General features: G+C 60.0%; 1 protein-coding gene across 2 annotated transcripts in view; it reads right to left on the reverse strand.

Moving 5' to 3' along the window:
- Positions 1-3,189: 3,189 nt before the first annotated feature.
- BCR (BCR activator of RhoGEF and GTPase) overlaps positions 3,190-17,192 on the reverse strand; it is a 113,747-nt gene continuing 99,744 nt past the window's right edge. For both annotated transcript variants that reach the window (XM_069497425.1, XM_069497424.1), the window contains 7 exons: positions 9,727-9,786; positions 8,565-8,674; positions 7,162-7,301; positions 5,972-6,106; positions 5,119-5,224; positions 4,442-4,604; positions 3,190-4,056 (listed from right to left, as the gene is read on the reverse strand). In XM_069497425.1, coding sequence (XP_069353526.1) covers positions 3,967-4,056; positions 4,442-4,604; positions 5,119-5,224; positions 5,972-6,106; positions 7,162-7,301; positions 8,565-8,674; positions 9,727-9,786 — 804 coding nt within the window. In that variant the 3' untranslated portion in view covers positions 3,190-3,966. The remainder of the gene's footprint in view (positions 4,057-4,441; positions 4,605-5,118; positions 5,225-5,971; positions 6,107-7,161; positions 7,302-8,564; positions 8,675-9,726; positions 9,787-17,192) is intronic.

The raw sequence follows: 17,192 nt of genomic DNA on the forward strand, positions 1-17,192 counted from the left end.
TTTGGGGGTGAGTATAAAAGTCCTTCCAGATTTCTCTATGAAATCCTGCCTTCTCTTTATTCAGACAGGGCATGATGCCAGGAGGTCCCGGCCCGGGTGCCCATGTCCTGGCTGGTGGGCGAGGTCCGGCCCCACCTCACCCAGCAGAAAGGGACTGAGCTTGGGGCAGGAGGGGTCAAGACCCCCTGATCTCAGCCTCTGCCCCTGGACCAGCTCTGGGATGCTGAGCGCGGTGCGGAAGCTTTGTGTGCCTTGGTTTCCCCTGGGGGCCTGGGCTCCCCACCGTCAGCTCTTGCCTGAAAAATCACCTCCTGGTGACAGAGCTTCGATGGGGCCCTGTGCCCAGGAAGGGAGGGAGGGAGAGTGCCGCCACCTTTTAGGGGGTGGACGCTGAGAGTGGGGCAGCCCTGTCTCGCCGGCAGACATCAGACTGGGCAGAAGAGCCTGTCGTCCAGGCAGCTCCTCCAGCGAGGCCGGGACCCACTGCCAACCCCTGGGGGCTGGGGGGCTCCAAGGCCTCGGAGGACCCGAGGGTGGAGACACATCCCTTTGCTGAGCACTAGGTCAGCCGCGGGCCAGTGAAGGGCGACCCTGAGCTCAGGGCTGCTGTCACCGGCCCTGTCTCTCCCCAGGACACCTCCACAGCCTCCCACTGTCAGTGATCTGGCCTCGGCTACAGTGACGCTCCCCGGACAGTGGTGTTCACAGACAAGCTGAGAAAGGTCACACTACAAATAGGAGAGCATGTGACAACCCCCACCCCTCGCCCCTGAGAGAGCTGACCAGGCGGCTGATGAGAACCACCTCCTGGGAGTTGAAGGAAGACTTCGGGCTCAGCCATTTCACCGGCCACTTGCAGTCTGTCAGGTGACCTTGCTCCCCTGTGGGGCCTTAGGGTGACGGCTGACGCAGGCACTGCTGAAGGCCGAATGGATGTGGCCTGGTTGTCCCCAAGCTATGCTCAAGGTAGGACCCACGTCGCACACCCATCCCCACCCCAGGTGCAGCTCCCCTGTGGGCTGCGTGGGCTTCTGAGGTCAAGGCCAAGAGCACAATGCCATGTCCCGTCCACGGGCGTAGAAAGGCCAGACCTAGCTGCAGCACCAAACCCCGGTCTGAGCAGAAACCCCCCAAGACCAAGGACCTCATGCCAGAGCGGCGGCTGCAGGGAAGAGCCACAGCCCAGGCTGTGCATGGCTGGAGCCCTCCCTGCCCCTGGGCCCAGCATGGCCAAGGAGCACCGGCTGGCCTGCCCCACCTGCTCTCTGTCCCTCCTCTCAGCAGGGCCGTGGTCCCTGCCCAAACCAGACTGCCCCACACTCGGTGGAGTCGCTGCTGCTGCTCCGTGTCCTAATGCTGCTCGGCTGGCATCTGTCTGTGGCACCTAGACCCCACCATGCCTGGCTTTCCCCCAGCCCTGTCACTGCGCACCCCGACCCCACCCCACCAGCCCAGGGCTTCTTCCCAGCGGCGCCCATCCTGCTTTTTCTTTTTAATCCAGAAATCACCACTGATGCAGGTAGTCTCAGGTAACTTTAATGAAATTGTCGGCAGTCCTTTCCCTGTGGTGGTACGTAGACGGCTGAGCTCAAAAGCAGGATCGCAGCTGCTAAGAGACCAGCCACGCCCCGAGGGAAGGCTGGGCTGCCTAAGGGAGGGCGCCCAGCTCGCTGCTCCCGAACCAGGGCGCCCGGCAAGAAAGCATCACTTCTAGCTGCCTCTGCCTGCTCTGCAGGGACAGCCGAGTCCCCCTCCTGGAGGACACTGTGCTCTCCAGCCCCGAGTCAGCTTTGCCACCCACAGGCTGCGAGGCGGGAGACGCGGTGACAGGCAGCCCCAGATCCAAGGCGACCATTGCCACCATGGCGCGGTGGCGGAGGGGGCACTTTTACAACTACACAGAAAAGAGTGGTCATTCCATCGTTAAACGGCACACATCCTACATAAATAAAAAGTAAAAAGGGCAAGGAGGTCGGGGAGGGAAGGAAAGTTGGCACAGACGTTGATATATTGCTTTCCAGTTTCAAGGCGACAGATGCAAATCATGAGACACCAGAAAAGACAGAAACAAGGGCAGGATTTGGCTTTTCTAAGCAAAATGTGCTCCCCTTGCAGGGCTGGAGGGACGAGAGAGAAGGGAAGCCAGGCCGGAGGAGCCCACTGGGCCCAGACATGTGCAGAGGGCAGAGGCTCCCATTCTCTTGCCCTCACGGCCCAGGAAGGTGGCACTGCTTTAAGACAGTGGCCCTGGACTCCTTGTGAGAAAAAGCACAAAATCAATAAACACACAGACATAAAACCGTCAAGCGGCTTTGTTTTCCGTTCCCTGCCTCAGCAGGTCCAGGAGCAGAGGGAGAGTGGGGGCGCATGGCCCCCAGCTGCCACGCTCCCCTGTGTACCCCAGGCTCTAGGAGCTGCCCATGGACACGTGCGTGAGCCCCCAACACCGCGCCTCGGGAAGGATCGAGGGATGCTGGGTACTGGTGCTGTCACCAGACAACCCACACACGTTTTCCTGAGTCCAGCCACGCCTCCCTCTCTGCTCAGCTTCACCCTCTCCTCCTGCAAGGCCAGCGCGGGACTCTGCTGTGCCCCAGAGCTGTTTCCTTCTTCTTTCTCCCTGTCCCCGCCTCTCCCTCGTTTTAAAAAAGTGATGCAAATGTTCATGGGTTTGTTGCTTCGGAATACTTGGCGGCCTCCCTGGTTCCCTTTTATCTAAGCTGGGTGGTCAGGAGGGACTGCAGGGCGCGCCCTGGGTCCCGCGTGGGGGTGGGGGGGTCCTGTCCCTGGGTCTGCCCTGGGCGGGAGCCCCCCACCCCTGTGCCGGGCCTGTTCCTGACCCCCCACGTTCCCGATGCTCCGGAGGCTTCAGAAACGACTCCTGGCGACAACAGAGCTGGCGCGCAGAGGAAGACGAAACGCTGCCGGGACACGGACTGTCCTCGGAGTACATTCTAATATCTTATTAGGTATCTGAATCTGTTAGGAAAAAAATTAGAAACTATGTATATAAAACTTAAAAATATTCAAGTATCAAAAGGCTATTTGGGATCAAAGTTTTTGAAACAAGCCGTCAGCAAGTTGCCGCCGCCAAGAGGAAACTTCTATAAAAGTGGAGCGAGTCCGCTGAGCGAGGGCGAGGAGAGGAAGGATCGTGCGGGCGCCTGGGGAGGGGAGGGCCTCGGGGGGCAGAGGGGGGCAGAGGGGGGCAGAGGGGTCAAGGCCTGTGGAAGCCAAACAGGAGAGCGCGGCTGCGGTCACTGTCCCTGGAGAACAAACCTAAAGTGCGCAGCCCAGGCCCCTCCCCGCCCCCCGCGGTGTCCGCGCATCAACAGCAACAACAGAGCAACGGAACGAGCCAGAAGCAGACCCATTTCTGCACACAGATCCTTCTAGAAAGAAAAAGAAGACAGCAGTGAATGGAGTCAAAACGCTATACAGTGTCGACTTAGCTTCTCCAACCCTGTTATAAACGGAGTCGGGCCTCCAAGTCGGGGAGCGACGAGCCCCCACCCACACAGGGACAGGGCGGTGGCCCCCACGGTGTGAAGCAGCAGCAGCGTTTATTCAAGACACAACAGGGAGGGAATGTGGTCGTGTTCCCTTCTCCCCGGAGACGGTGCATCTTGACACGTGATCCAGTAGAAATCTTTTAAACTCTGATAAGTTAGGTTCATAAAAATCACTCTCTCAACCCCGTGCCCCGGGGCCGGGCCCGCATGCGCAGACGCGCCGGCCTGGGGCGCCCTCTGGTGGCAGTGTGGAAAGCCACAGTCTGAGGCCAGGCCTGGGATCCGCGCAGGCCACGGGCCTTCCGCTTGGGGTAGCTGTCTCTCGGCAGACGGCCCGGCTCTCGGGGAAGGCCCCGTTACACCTCAAGAAGGTTCGGCTCCCGCTCGACGGAGGGCCCGTTTAGCCAGAGGTTTCCAGCTGTTCTGCCAGCCTCTTGGAGATGGAGTTGGGCCTTTAGACTTCGGTGGAGAACAAGATGCTCTGTCTCTTGCTGTCTGGGGCGGGGATGGCCTCTAGTTGCAGGAAGTACAGCAGCACCTGGACCTGCCCGGGAGGAGGAACGGGGCTCAGAGCGCTGCTCACGGCCGCAGGTGGGGAGGCCTTCCTGGCCCAAGTGCCCAAGTCCAGCTCGGGTTGCTGAGGGCCCCTGCTGGTGACATGAGCCCCTACAGGAGATCCTGCCGGGAGGTGGGGTCCCAACGAGGCATGACTTGGGGCTGTTTTAAGCCCTAGGCTGGGGGCTCCAGCAGGACCACCAGGTGGCCTGGGCCCTCCCTGCCCCATCCAGCCGTGTAGGCCTAGGCAAGTCCCTCTCTCTCAGCGGCTGCCCCGTACTATGCAGGTAGGAAGACTGGCAGGGCTCAGGGTGGGGAAGGCAGAGGCCACCTGTCAGGCCAGCGTGGCGTGGGCTAGAGCCTGTCTCCCGTACCTGGGACATGACCTCCAGGGACCAGCTGTCGGTCATGGCGATGGGCTGGCTGGGGTTGGCAGGGAGCTTGCTCTCCTTCTCCGACGGCCGCAGCAACGTGGGGCCGAAGACCGTGGCCAGGTTGTGCAGGGACATCTTGTTCACTGCCTCCTTTTCTGCCACCCTGCAGGGGCCGAAGCAGAGGGTGCTGTTTCAGCACCACCTCTGGGACAGAGGCATTGGGGCCGGGCTGCCCTGGAGTCCTGGGGAACGTGGCGGCAGGCTCCACAGCACAGCCACCCGGGGAGGGAGGGACCTCGACCCTGGCTGTGCTGGAAGCAGACTCTACCCCAGGTTCTTCTGGTCCGAGCGGCCCAGGATAAGGAGCACTCGAGGCCGGCAGGCCCTGGGTCAGCTCCGCGCCATGACCTGGGCTGGGGCGCAGGAGGGGAGGCCAACTGCACTGCTGGCCGTGGTGAGGCCCCTGCTCTTTGCTCAAGGCCACAATGCAGGGAAAGGAAGGTGGCAGACGGGGGAGGGACGGGGGTGGCGGTGGCACTGGTCCCCGGGAGGCAGTAACTACAGACAGGGCCGGGGAGAAAAGGCCCTGGGTGCAGGGGAGTCTGGCTGGGGCCAGCGGGGCACCCTGCTGCCTGGGGTCCTGGAGCCCCAGGCCCCTGCGGAAGAGCCAGGGCTACCTTTTCAGATGGTCCAGAAGGAAGAGGAAGGTGAGCAGGTTGGCTTCTGGCAGGGACAGCAGCAGGTTGAGCATGCAGCTCTCCTTTGCAACGGGGTCTGAAAGAGCTGCAGAAGGTGCGGGGTTACTCCTCAGAGTCACAGGAACGGGCTGAAGACCTCCCGAGGGCGGCTGGACAGAGCAGCCGGCACCATGTCACAGGCGCCGGCCAGCCCAAGCCTGTCATCATCCCCGCTGACACAGCAGCCTGGCCCCCGGCGGGGAACCTGTAATGGGTGCCTGTGTGGGGTGAGCTGCCTGAACGCCTCTGCTCAATGGCACCTGGGGACCAGCAGCAGGGGGCACCGTGAGAGTGAGTGCTGGCGGGCAGAGCTGCCCTCGGGGCTGACTCAGCGGTTCCGTCTACCACCGCCCCCTCGGAAGACCCCAAGGCAGGAGAAGCCCCTCACGAACCAGGCAGGTGGAGTGAGGGGCAGGAGTGGGGGAGGGACTTCAGGAGCAGCAGGCAGACTCACCCTAAGGGTGACACGGAGGCTGCAGCTGCCACCTACGCCAGCGCCCCCTTGGACATCACCCTCCAGGCTGACCTGGGGTTGGGCTGGGTTTCACCCTACACTTGAGAGGCCAGGACCTGGGCTTAGAGCCGCGGGCTTCACCCTCTCGGTCTGCGTGCAGGACAGGGACAGCGGGCAGCCCTCTGGGGACGGGCAAGGCCTCGCAGGTGGGCTCAGTTCTCATCCCCGCGTCACACGCGGCAGCTTGCCGGGGCTGGGCTGGAACCCGGACCCCGGCAGAGGGGCAGGGCTCCCCTCCAAGGGCGGCAGAGGACAGGAGTGGAGGCGGGAGACGCTCACCGATGCCCTCGGCGAAGCTGGGGTAGAACTCGTCGGTGAAGAGGGGCTCGGGCAGCTCGCGGAAGTAGAGCTTCAGCGTGCCAGCAATGGCGTTCACGTCCATCTCGCTCATCATCACCGACACGTCCTTGTTATCTGGGAAGAGCGTGGAAATGGACGCTGAGCAGGGGCTTCTGCAGTCCCTGCCTTGGCTATCGCACTGTCCTTGCCACGCGGATGGCTCTGTGGGTCCCTCCCCTTTGAGTGGCTCATCTTACTCCTCCCAAACATCTACACGCAGTTCTGCACCTGTGCAGGGCTGATGGGGAGGCGTGTGCACCCCCACACCTCTCCCCTGTTCGGCCAGGAGCAGCCTGGCGGCAGAGCCAGATGCGCTGGCCGGGGGCGGCCAGTGGGGCGGGACATGGCGCCAGGCTGGGAATCAGGTGGCTCTGTCCCGTATGTGGCAACTGCTCTGGTGCCAGTGTCTTCTGAAAGCAGGAAGGCACCGGGATTAGCTGAGCTGTCTCGGTGTCTAAACTGGTGCCTTCCTCTGGGCTCAGGAGGCCAGTGGTCCTCCGTGTCACAGGCCTGGTCCGCTCTGGTTGCCCAGAGGGAACGAGAACCACAGCAGGGCCCACCCGGGGGTCCTGGTCAGGGCGGGTGGTGTGTGCCCCGTGGAAGGGTCTGCAGGCACAAAGTCCTGGTTCTGCCACCTGTCACTCTGAGGATGTTGGGCAAGGACCCGATGGTGTCTTGGAGCCCTACCCTGCCATCTGGGGCAGTTCTACCTCCTGCGCAGCGTGTGAGGGCTGGTGAGACGGAGGTGGGGACGCTGTGGCACCCCAGGAGCTGGGTCACGTCAGTGCCCTTCCCCCCCCGAATTCTCAAGCTGGCCAGTGCTCAAACTGCACTGACCCCTGAACTTTGACACCTCTTGTCCACCCCCACGACGGGCAGGCCGAGGTCCCACAGAAGTCCCTGGTCCGACCTAGCAAGCGGCGCTTGTGGCTAGGATGGTTTAAGGACTGGCCTCTGCAGAAGCTCCTCCCACGACTCTGTCTTCTCATTTTTTCAAATAATAAATCAGTAACTATAGAAAAGGCCCAGAGAACGGTAGGACAGGGCCGGGCCACGCAGGGCGCTCCGAGAGTCTCAGCACGGACACCCCCGCCCACCCGCCGCCCCACACTGCCCCGGCTGACACTCACTGACGTCGAAGGCCGCCTTCAGCGCCTGGATGTCCGTGGCCACGCCGGACACGCGGTAGATGCCCACCTCCTCCATGCCGCGGCGCTCGATCTCCTCCACGCACTGGCGCACGATGTAGGGCACTTTGGACCTCTCTCTCCTGTGGGGGGGGGAGCGTCCTCAGTGCCCTGGCAGCCCCGCCCAGGCTGCCGCACGGGGGACCTGCCACCTGGCTGTACACCTGGAGGCGGGATGACGACGGTGACAAGGGTGCCCGGGTTTGGGGCTGTGCACAGAGCCTTGAACATGTGTCCCCTCCCTTCTTCGCACTCGCAGTTATCACCGCGTGGATCTCATCGGGGCTACCGAAGAGGCCAAAGCAGCCAGACACCCTGCAAGTCACCCCTGATCTTTGGGGCAAGGTCTGGAGGCTTCTCTAAGAGCAGCCGGCCACAGGAAGGGCATTTAAAAGATCCCAGGCCTTGGGTTGACAAGCGGCCACACAATGTCCTGGACGGCATCTCTGAGTCGGGAGATGGGCCCCGTCCTGGCCCTGCACCCGCTTGCCGTGCGAGAAGTGACTCCCCTGACCGCCCCACCGGGCCCGCACACACATCCGCTGAGTGTGCGACTGCGCGGGCTGAGTCTACTGCTTTCCTTCTCGAGTCTTGGCAACGGGTAATTCCAACACCTCCGTGTAGGACCCTGGACTAAGAATACTTCGAAGACAGACGACAGTGCTGTTTGAGGCCTTTGCAACTGGATTTAGGAGCACCTCAAAGCTCTTTCCCAAACCACCCTAATCCGCCTGTGCTCAGGCGGGGTAGCTGCCAACGGGCCCTCTCTGCTGGTGCCTGGAGCCTTCCCAGAGCGCTGCGGAGGGGGCCGGGGTGCAGCTGGGGGCAGGGAGAGGTGTTTACACACAAGCAGGCGTCCAGGCAACGACTGACGTAGTCCCCACCGGCCCAGATGACCAGCGAGGTCAGGGGCTTGGCTCAGTTCTATCCTGGGGAAGCAAATGAGTTCTGGGAGGAAGTGGCCTGTGTCCAAGAGAACTGCCCTCAAACTGCACACAGGCTTCTCCTGGCAACTGACTTGTGACAAAGGGGCAGGGGTTACAATTCTTCAACAGGAACCTGGGACCATGACAAGTTCCAAGCAAGGGAAGAAAACCCTGCACTGGGGCAGTTCCCGGAGTCGTGCAGGAGCCGGCCCGCTGCTCCCAAGGACGGGGGCGAGGGCTTTCCTGAGCTGGTGTTGCAGCACGCACGGGAGGTGCCAGGCACACCAAGCGTCCCCGGGCCCGGCCTCCCCGTGCAGCGACCTTGCACAGACAGGAGGGAACCGCGCCTGCTCTTTCCTGCAGAAACACGTGGAGGGACAGGTACCCTCGGTACACGCACCCAAGCCCCTCGCCACTCACTTGGTGACCACGGCAATCTTGACCCCGAAGACCCCCGTCTGTTTTCGGGAAGGCATTCTCTTCAGGCTGAACTCCCTGCTGGTGAACTTGACAGAGAGTTTCACCTCGATCTGCAGTGGGAAGAAGGGGCACAGCCCTCTCACCCTCCTGGTCCGCACCGCCCAAGGTCCCAGGGGCCCCTGGCAACTCTGTCCACCCCCAGGGGAAGCGGGTCGCGGTCCCAGCGTGAGGAGGGGCTGCCCCTCGGCAAGAGCCAGGTAAGGACAGGGTGGTTTAAGGACCTGCTTCTGCAGAACGTCCTCCTACAATCCCTGTTGCTGCTCTTTCTTTCTTAATGGCAATTTAAAAATTAAGCGGAGAAGCACTCTGGGAGGCCGAGGCGGGAGGATCGCTTGAGGTCAGGAGTTCGAGACCAGCCTGAGCAAGAGTGAGACCCTGTCTCTACTAAAAATAGAAAGAAATGATTTGGACAGCTAAAAAATATATATATAGAAAAAATTAGCCGGGCATGGTGGCACATGCCTGTAGTCCCAGCTACTTGGGAGGATGAGGCAGTTGGATTGCTTGAACCCAGGCGTTTGAGGTTGCTGTGAGCGGGGCAGACGCCACGGCACTCTAGCCTGGGCAACAGAGTGAGACTCTGTCTCAAAAATAAATAATAAATAAATAAATAATAAAAATAAAAAATAAATAAAAATTAAGCAGAGAGAACATACAGAGAATAACACAACACAAAGCCAAAAATTATCGTTAACATTTTATCCTGTCTGCCCAGGCCTTTTTTGGTGTGTGGTTATGATTTTTTTTTAAAAGCTCTAAACCTTTCTTGGGATAGCTGAAGACAAATCAGGGGTCTCTGTCCCTATGGGCAGTCCCCAGAGCCTGGGTTGAGACCCTACCCGTCCTGGCGGTGCCATGAGATCTCTGCTCAAGGAGGGAGTCTCAGGGCCTGGCCGAGGACTGCACTCCAACCACCAAATGGAAGATTCCTTCCTGTGCACAGCGACTCTGCCGTGCAGGGAGCCCTCCCTCGTCCAGCCAGAGACTGGCTCTCAGAGACCAGCTCAGGCTTAGCCGCCTTCTGACTGTTTCAGAGGGAACAGCGGCCGCCCTGACCCGCTGGGGGACGCAGGTGCCCAGAGGGCCCCCCGGGGGCACATACCCCGTTCATGGCGATGACGGTGCGTTGCCAGTCTCTGTCCTGCAGGGCCTGGGGCTCCAACTGAAAGCAAAGACTCACGATTAGCAGAGGCCCCACTGGGCAGGAGCCAACACCTGCTGCTTCTCCACGTGTACGTCGGCAGCAGAGCCTGGCTGTGGCCGGCACCTCCATCCACAGCCCGAGAGTCCAGAGTAAGGAGAAGACCTGCTAGAAACCCCTGGAACCTCAGGGCACCATGGCTCCCCAACCTTTGCTGCCTGGGGCCCCGCACCCCTCCTCCCTCCGTCTTCTCCAGGTGGGAGCCGAAGTCCGGCTGTCAGCCTTTCTCTGTCCTGCTCCCTGTCGCCACAGGGGGGCTACAAAACAAAACTCAGTGGAGGGTAAGCGGTCAGTCTAGGACCCGAGTTCAGTAGCAGCTTCTCAGGGGCAGGAGCTGCTGCGTGGGGAATCGTGGACACTGTCTTCTCTCCAGGCGCCATGCATTGGCCTGTGGCAGGAGAAGCCTCCAGGCCAGGCTGGTACTAGGGCTTCAAGTCAGGCCCGGAAGGACCCACAGCCAAGCCCTACATCACACAGCTGGTGAGGGCGCCAGGAGGAAGCCCCTGGAACATCCACCCCACAGAGCGCCGTCCCAGCAGCTGGGCTGCAGGACCTTTCTGTTCAGTGTCAGCCAGACACAGTCTGGGCTGCTAAAAACATCCAACCCTTCATGGCCAAGCCACGTGCCCCCGGCTGCGGAGGCTCGGTCTCCCCCTCTTTGGCGGGCACACGCTCTCCATCAGCGGTTCCTGCACGCGGCCAAGACCACTGGCTGTGCTGGGTGAACAGGCAGCACCTTGGGGGATCTTGTTACAAATACATCTGGGTGGGTCCTGAGATTTGCACCACTAGAAACTTCCCCAGGGGATTCTGGCGTGAAGCCAGGTCAGGGAGCCACCATCTGACACCGGACAGTGTGGCACGCATCACATCCGGCCTTGGTATCCATCCCTCGCTTCGGAGCAGGGACCACACCTCATGAGCACTCCTGCGGGGAGCCCCCCAACCTCCCCTTCTAGGCCCTACTGGTTAACGCTTCCCAAGCATCTGGAACGTACGGCCAGGATGACACAGAAAAGCAAAGGGTGGCAGGGGCTGTGTGGTCACAAGTCCTCATTCTGTGTCTGGCCCAGGAGGTTTCCAGAGCCACACTCTGGGCTGCAGGGACCCCACCCTGAGAAGCAGGGTCCGAGAGCAGGCACCAGTCAGGCACAAACCACTCAAAAAAAGCCATCTCCCGGGTGGCGCAGTCCCCAGAGTGAGCCCCAGGCAGAGGCAGGAGGGGATGACACAGGCCCTTCCCGGCTCTGGCCAGACCAGGCGCGGATGGAGGAGACGGGGCTGTGCACCTGCTGCCCACAGAAGGGGACAGAGTGTGCTTCCTCCTCCTCCTCCCAAGGAAAGGGAGAGTTTACCCCACCACTGCGAGCTTTGAAGAACGGAAACCCAGAGGCAGGTTGGGCAGGAGACATCCAACCACCCCCCAAGAATGGCGACCACTGGGCGCCTCCCCCCCGTGAAAACCCAGAACTGGCAAAAGCAGCCGACAAGCAGCCCAGAGTCCAGGGCGGCAGAGGGACGGAAAGAAGTGCCGCCGGAGACATCCGGGTGGCAGAGACCTACCCACCCCCGCCCCACCAGCCCACGTGCCGGCCCACCTTGCCCCTGCACATCAGGTGTCGCATGTGAGTCCACAGGGCAGTGCCACGGGCACACAGGTGCTTTTCGGCCGAGGCCACCCGGCTCCGGCACGCCCGGCTGGGGTGGAAGTACCGAAGGAGGCCCTGCATGGCGGCGGGGGCTGAGTCTCGCATGCCGGCAGAGGCAGAGAGGCCGGTAGAGGCTGGATGGGAGTACGGTGGGGAGCGCCCGGCCTCCTCGGCCTTTTAAGCAGCAGTTGGAGAGGGAAGCCACGCCCCGCGTCTGGCTGGCCAAGGTCAAAGTTTCCCATTACCCCCGGGTTCCACTTTTTTGTCTGTGTATGGGAAACCCCCCCGCCCCCGCGCCTATTGGTTACGGGAATTCCAACGTGTCTCCGTCTCCTCTTAAGCCCAGAAAAGCTGAGCTTCCTTCTGGAGTGGCTGGTTTCCTGTGGCCTGAGTTTGGAGACGCTGAGTAAGGCGTGTGACTGGTCAGTCTGCCTCGCGCTGAGGTGCTCTGGAGGCTGTCCCAGGGCCTGCGCCACTCCCAGCAGGGACCCCCCAAATGGCACACACTGCCTCCAACGGGCCCAGGGCAGAGAGCACCCCACATGGCCCCTGCCCTCCCAGAGCAAGCCGGCCGAGTGACGAGGAGCCCGACTCCAGCCCCAGCCCTCGTCCACTCCCGGGCATTGGCGTCCAGCGCCCACCCCACTTGGCCCCGACGTGCCCAGGCCGGCTCTTCACCGGGCCCCTCTCTGCAGCTCCCAGTGACTGAAAACGACCGGGGTGTCAGCCACGAGACACCCAGCCCTCATGGCGGTCCCCGCCGGTGGCTCCAGTGGGAAAGGCTGTCCCGTGGCTGGCGCCACCCCAAGAACAGAGTGTGCTCGGCAGAGCGGAAGCAGCACAAAGAATAGTGCCATGATGAAGCCGGTGCCTGAAGCCCCAAACAGCGCTCAAGGCTGGCTGCTCTCTCGTGCAATTATTTAAAGCACCAGAGAAGTAAACAAGCAAGGGACGGGGGTTTGGAAAAACAGATGACGGAGGGGGAAATGGCAGTCAAGGGAAACGCTGAAGCAGTCCGGATGTGTCGGGGGTCGCCAGGGCTCGCTGAGGAATGTGCCTGCTGCTCTGATGGGGGCCAGTGGCCTGGGGGTGGGGGGTGGGGGGGGTCTGGGTTAGGGTTAGGGCTCATCTCCTGGGGGGGGCATGGTGGGGGCCTCGGAAGATCAACTGAGGTGGGTGGGCCTGGTGCACGGGGGCCTGGAGGTCCTCCTAGAAAACTGCCCCACACGCCCATCCCGGGGAGGCCCAAGCCCAGCTGGGACAGGCGTTGAGCACAGCCCCGAAGCATCAGTGACCTCTTCGCATGGTGGTTTGCGGAGGACCAAGTGCTGCCTTGCTAGCTCTGTAGCTGGTGCGGCCAGATGAGTCACCACCGATGGACGGCCACAGGGCATCCTCTCGCCCACGCCTGGCTGGCGTGGAGGCGGGTATGACTAAATTGCCCAAAGGAGGAAATGCTTGTTCCCTCCTCACTCACCTCCTTACAGACAACAGCTTCCTCCATGTCCACCGTCACCACCCTGGATGGGGCAGCAGGGTGTCCCCAGCTGCTCCTGTCTGAGCTCTGTGCTTCTGCACTGCAACTACTTCCGGGAGTGGGTCTTCCCAGATACCAGCAGAGAACCCCTGTGGCTCTCACGGTGGTCTTTCACCATGGCCTGGTCTCTTGAACGTTTTTTTAAAGACAGGGTCTAGCTATGCTGCCCAGGCTGGAGTGCAGTGGCACAGTCACAACTCACTGCAACCTTGAACTCCTGGCCTCAAGCGATCCTTCTGCCTCAGCTTCCCGAGTAGCTGGGACTACAGGCCTGTGCCAAGCTTATCCCATCTTTAACTCTTTGCTGCTCTTCTCTGCTCCCAACCAGTCTCCAGCATCACTTAAAAAGATCGAGGAACACGCCCTCTTAGGGTAGACTACAACGGGCGCTGGTGACGATGTGGAGAACAGGAGCTCTCTCACAGCCGCTGCGGATATAAAACGGGGCAGCCACTCTGGAAAAACGGCAGTTCCCCAAAATGTCAACTTGCCATACAAGCCAGCAATCGCACTGGGTGTCTACCCAAGCAGAATGAAAACACACCAGGCCCACACAAAGCCTGGTGGCAAGCACGTGTTCACAGCTGCATCAGCCATAACAGCCCTGAACTGGAAACAACCCAAGTGCCTGTCAACTGGCAAATGGAAAAACAAAAATGTGGCATATGCATGCAATGGAGTATTATACAGCCATGAAAAGGAACAAAGTACTGATCATGCTACAGTGTGGACGACCCTCAATAATACTGTGCTAACTGGAAGAAAGCAGTCAAAAGATCAGTCTGGTATGATTCTATTTTTACAGAAATTTTTACAGAATGTGAAGAATGGGCAAACCTCTTAGAGACAAAAAGCAGATCAGCCTGGGTCTGGGAATAAGATTATGGAGTGGCTGTAAATGGGAAAGAGGAAATTGTTTTGGGGTGCCAGAAATATTCTAAACTGGATTGCTGGTAAAAGTAGTACAACTCCGTGAATTTACTAAGAAAGTATTAAACTTTACACTTAAAATGGATGCATTTTATGCTGTGCAAGTTAAATCAGAAAAGATATAGGGTCCAAAACTGGCCCATGATAGAGCCAGGGGGCCTTGCCGTCACCGTCCCTCCGCTGAGCCACTGGCAGTGGCATGTTTTCTCGGGACAAATCCTGGGAAATCTGTACAAGAAGGATTTGCTCATGTGTGTTTACATTCTCGTGGTGTTTACAGCTTAAAATCTTTCCCAAATGTTAGCTAAAAATAAACATCACTGATTTTATGTTCCTGGTGCAAGAGACCCCCTGGGGCATGCCCCCCAAGTCTGTGTTTAAGAGGCTACGTAAGTTTCTCTCCCACTTGTGTCTCTGTGACAGGAGCCATGCATGTCTCATTCACCTAAGAATGCCCCCACCCCCCAGGCACACCTGAGACCCCAGGCCCAGTGAATGCCGTGTGGACAGGACATACCCGGCCCTGAGATAATCCGGCAGCACAGGCAGGGCCCCCCTGTGCCTTTATACTAACAGCAGCATCCGCCTCGCCCGACCACCCGGCTGCAAACCACACCTCCTCCCCTTCCCACCCGACGGCTCTTTATTTTGGCTGATGGCTGTCTTCCCTGCTGGAACGTAAGCTTTGTCCGTTTCATTCTCCGTGGTACCTCCGTATCCAGACATACATACATAAGACAGAAAGCAGGCTGAGTGCGGTGGCTCATGCCTGTAATCTCAGCACTTTGGGAGGCTGAGGTGGGAGGATCGCCTGAGGCCAGGAGTTCTAGACCAGCCTCTACAAAAAATTTTTAAAAACTAGCCAGGTGTGGTGGCACACACCCGTAGTCCCAGCTACTTGGGAGGCTGAGGTGGGAGGATCGCTTGAGCCCAGGAGCTCGAGGCTGCAGTGAGCTACGACTGCATCACTGCACTCCAGCCTGGGAGACAGAGAGCCCGTCTCTTAAAAAAAAAAAAAAAAAAGATACATCTATAAGTTACTTAATACACATAGTAAAATGTGTATTGGTACAAAGTGAGCACCAGTCACAGGCACAGGGAACTGCCTTGAGCCTGTCTGTCCTCTTACAGGTGAGAGTGCTGAGGCTCTGCGGAGTGGCCGGGGCTGGGGGCAGAGTGCGCCCTCTGGTGGTTGGGGCCTTCACCAGGGGCGGGGAGCGATTTTGCTGAGTTAGGACTCCCACGTCCGTCCCTGCACCCTGTGGGCAGTTTTATTTTCTTTAATGTTTTAAAAAGTTGCGGTAAAATATACATAAAAAATTTTCCACTGTAACCACTTCTAAGTGCACAGTTCCGGGGCACCAAGCACACTCACCGCTGTGGCCCATCACCCCCGGCCATCTCCGGCCGTCTTCGTCAGCCCAAACGGAAACTCCAGCCCAGTAAACAGTAGCCCCCAGCCCCCGCAACCTCTTACCTACTTTCTGTCCCTATGAATTTCACTACTTTCAATCCCTCATGGAAGTGAACTCACACAGTATTTGTCTTCTGGGACTGGCTTATTTCCCTGAGCAGAATGTCACAGGGGTTCATCCGTGTTGTAGCGTGTGTCAGAATTTCCCTCCTTTTGAAGGCCGAGTGATAGTCCACTGTACGGCTCCGCCACCTTCCGCTTACCCATTCCCCGGCTGGTGGGCACCCGAGCTGGCAGGGTCAGTGCCGCTGTGCACCCGGGTGCACCCACCCACCTGGGTGTCACCTCCGCATCCACCCGGCTGTTGCCAGCACTTCCGTGAGCTCCTGGGGCATAACCGTCGCGGAGCAGGTGGTCCCTCAGGGAGACTGCCACGAGTGGGTGGGCCTCCCCTCGAGGTGGGGGGTGGGGAGCGGCTGCAGGGCTCCCCCAGGAGGGGCCCCGTCGGACCCGATGGCTCGTGTCTGGCCAGGTTCCCACAAACCTGGGAAAGCCTGCTCTGCCTGCCTGAGTGCAGCTCCAGATAAAGCCAAGACCATGCCAGAGACCCTCGGCCCGAATCTCACCCCCACGGCTCACGTAAAACATGAACAGCAATAACAAAAACCAACTCTAATGCCTGAGTTGGGACGTAGTCGGAGCCCGGCAAGACACAAGACAGGTCAGGAAGAACGGTGCACACGGGAGAGACGAGAGTGGACCGAGCTCTATGGATCGCTACAAAGTTACCCCTAAGGAGAAGAAACAGGGCTAAGGAGATTTAGCAACCTAGAGAATCTGCAAATGGAGGAGAGAAGGAAACGACAGCTGGCCCAGGATGTGCTGGGGCACTCGGACAGTGCCTTCAGGGCCCGTCCCTGTCCCGGGCGCACTGAGCCAGGCTGCAGACGGAACTGCTCTGCCAGCCCTCCAACCTCGCTGTGTGCCCTGTGCATTCCCACGACTCCTGTCCCCTGCTGGGCTTGAAGCACAGGATGTTAATGCTTAAAGCTCAAAAAATCCCTCCCTGAAGACACAGACTCCGTGTTCTCCCTGAGAAGGCTTCTCTGTCTCCCAACCGCACCCTCCAATAATCACGCCATCCAAGCCACCAGCTGCCCCTGGGGCAGGGCCGGCCGGGCTCTCAGCACACCTGTAGCATCCTTCCTTTCAGGTCTCCCTGCTCTGGATTGTGAAGCCTGGGGACAGAGGTCGTTCTTGTTCTTGGGGCCCCCAGGGCACAGCATGCAGGAGGCCCCCATCACGGGGGGGGGGGGGGGGGGGGGTGTCTGAGGATGGACTGGGACGGCCTCGCTTGCTCACACGGCTCACTGAGGCTCAGGGCTGGCTCGGAAAGACCCTCGCCTGAGTCCTTTGTACCTGCCCACACGCGAAGGCTCAGAGCCATACTGTTGGTGACTCTTTCCCAGACAGCAGCACCCCCACGGCTGCGTCCATGCCGTCTGTTGCTCCTCTGCCTTTCCGGCCTGTGCAGAAGGGGAGCGGGGACCTGGCAACTCAGCCGGGACACTCGTCTGAAGAGCAGGAGCTGAAATCTGAGACTCAGGCCGGTGGGTCCTGAACCCAACACTCATCGGCATCGTGTAGGGGAGTGAAAACCAGACCGAGCCAAGACCTCAACCCCAGAATATTCTGACTCCTCCTGCCCACAGGAGTGTGTGGGTGGCTTTGCTGTTAACTCGATCTCCATCCCCGGCCCTCCCCTCAGAAGAGCTCCGGGGCCTGCCTGGAGCCTCTGCCCGCCCGGCTGGGTCTGGACTTCTTCCTGCCTCGTGGA

The sequence above is a fragment of the Eulemur rufifrons genome, chromosome 21, assembly GCF_041146395.1.
Source record: "Eulemur rufifrons isolate Redbay chromosome 21, OSU_ERuf_1, whole genome shotgun sequence".
Taxonomy (NCBI): Eukaryota; Metazoa; Chordata; class Mammalia; order Primates; family Lemuridae; genus Eulemur; species Eulemur rufifrons.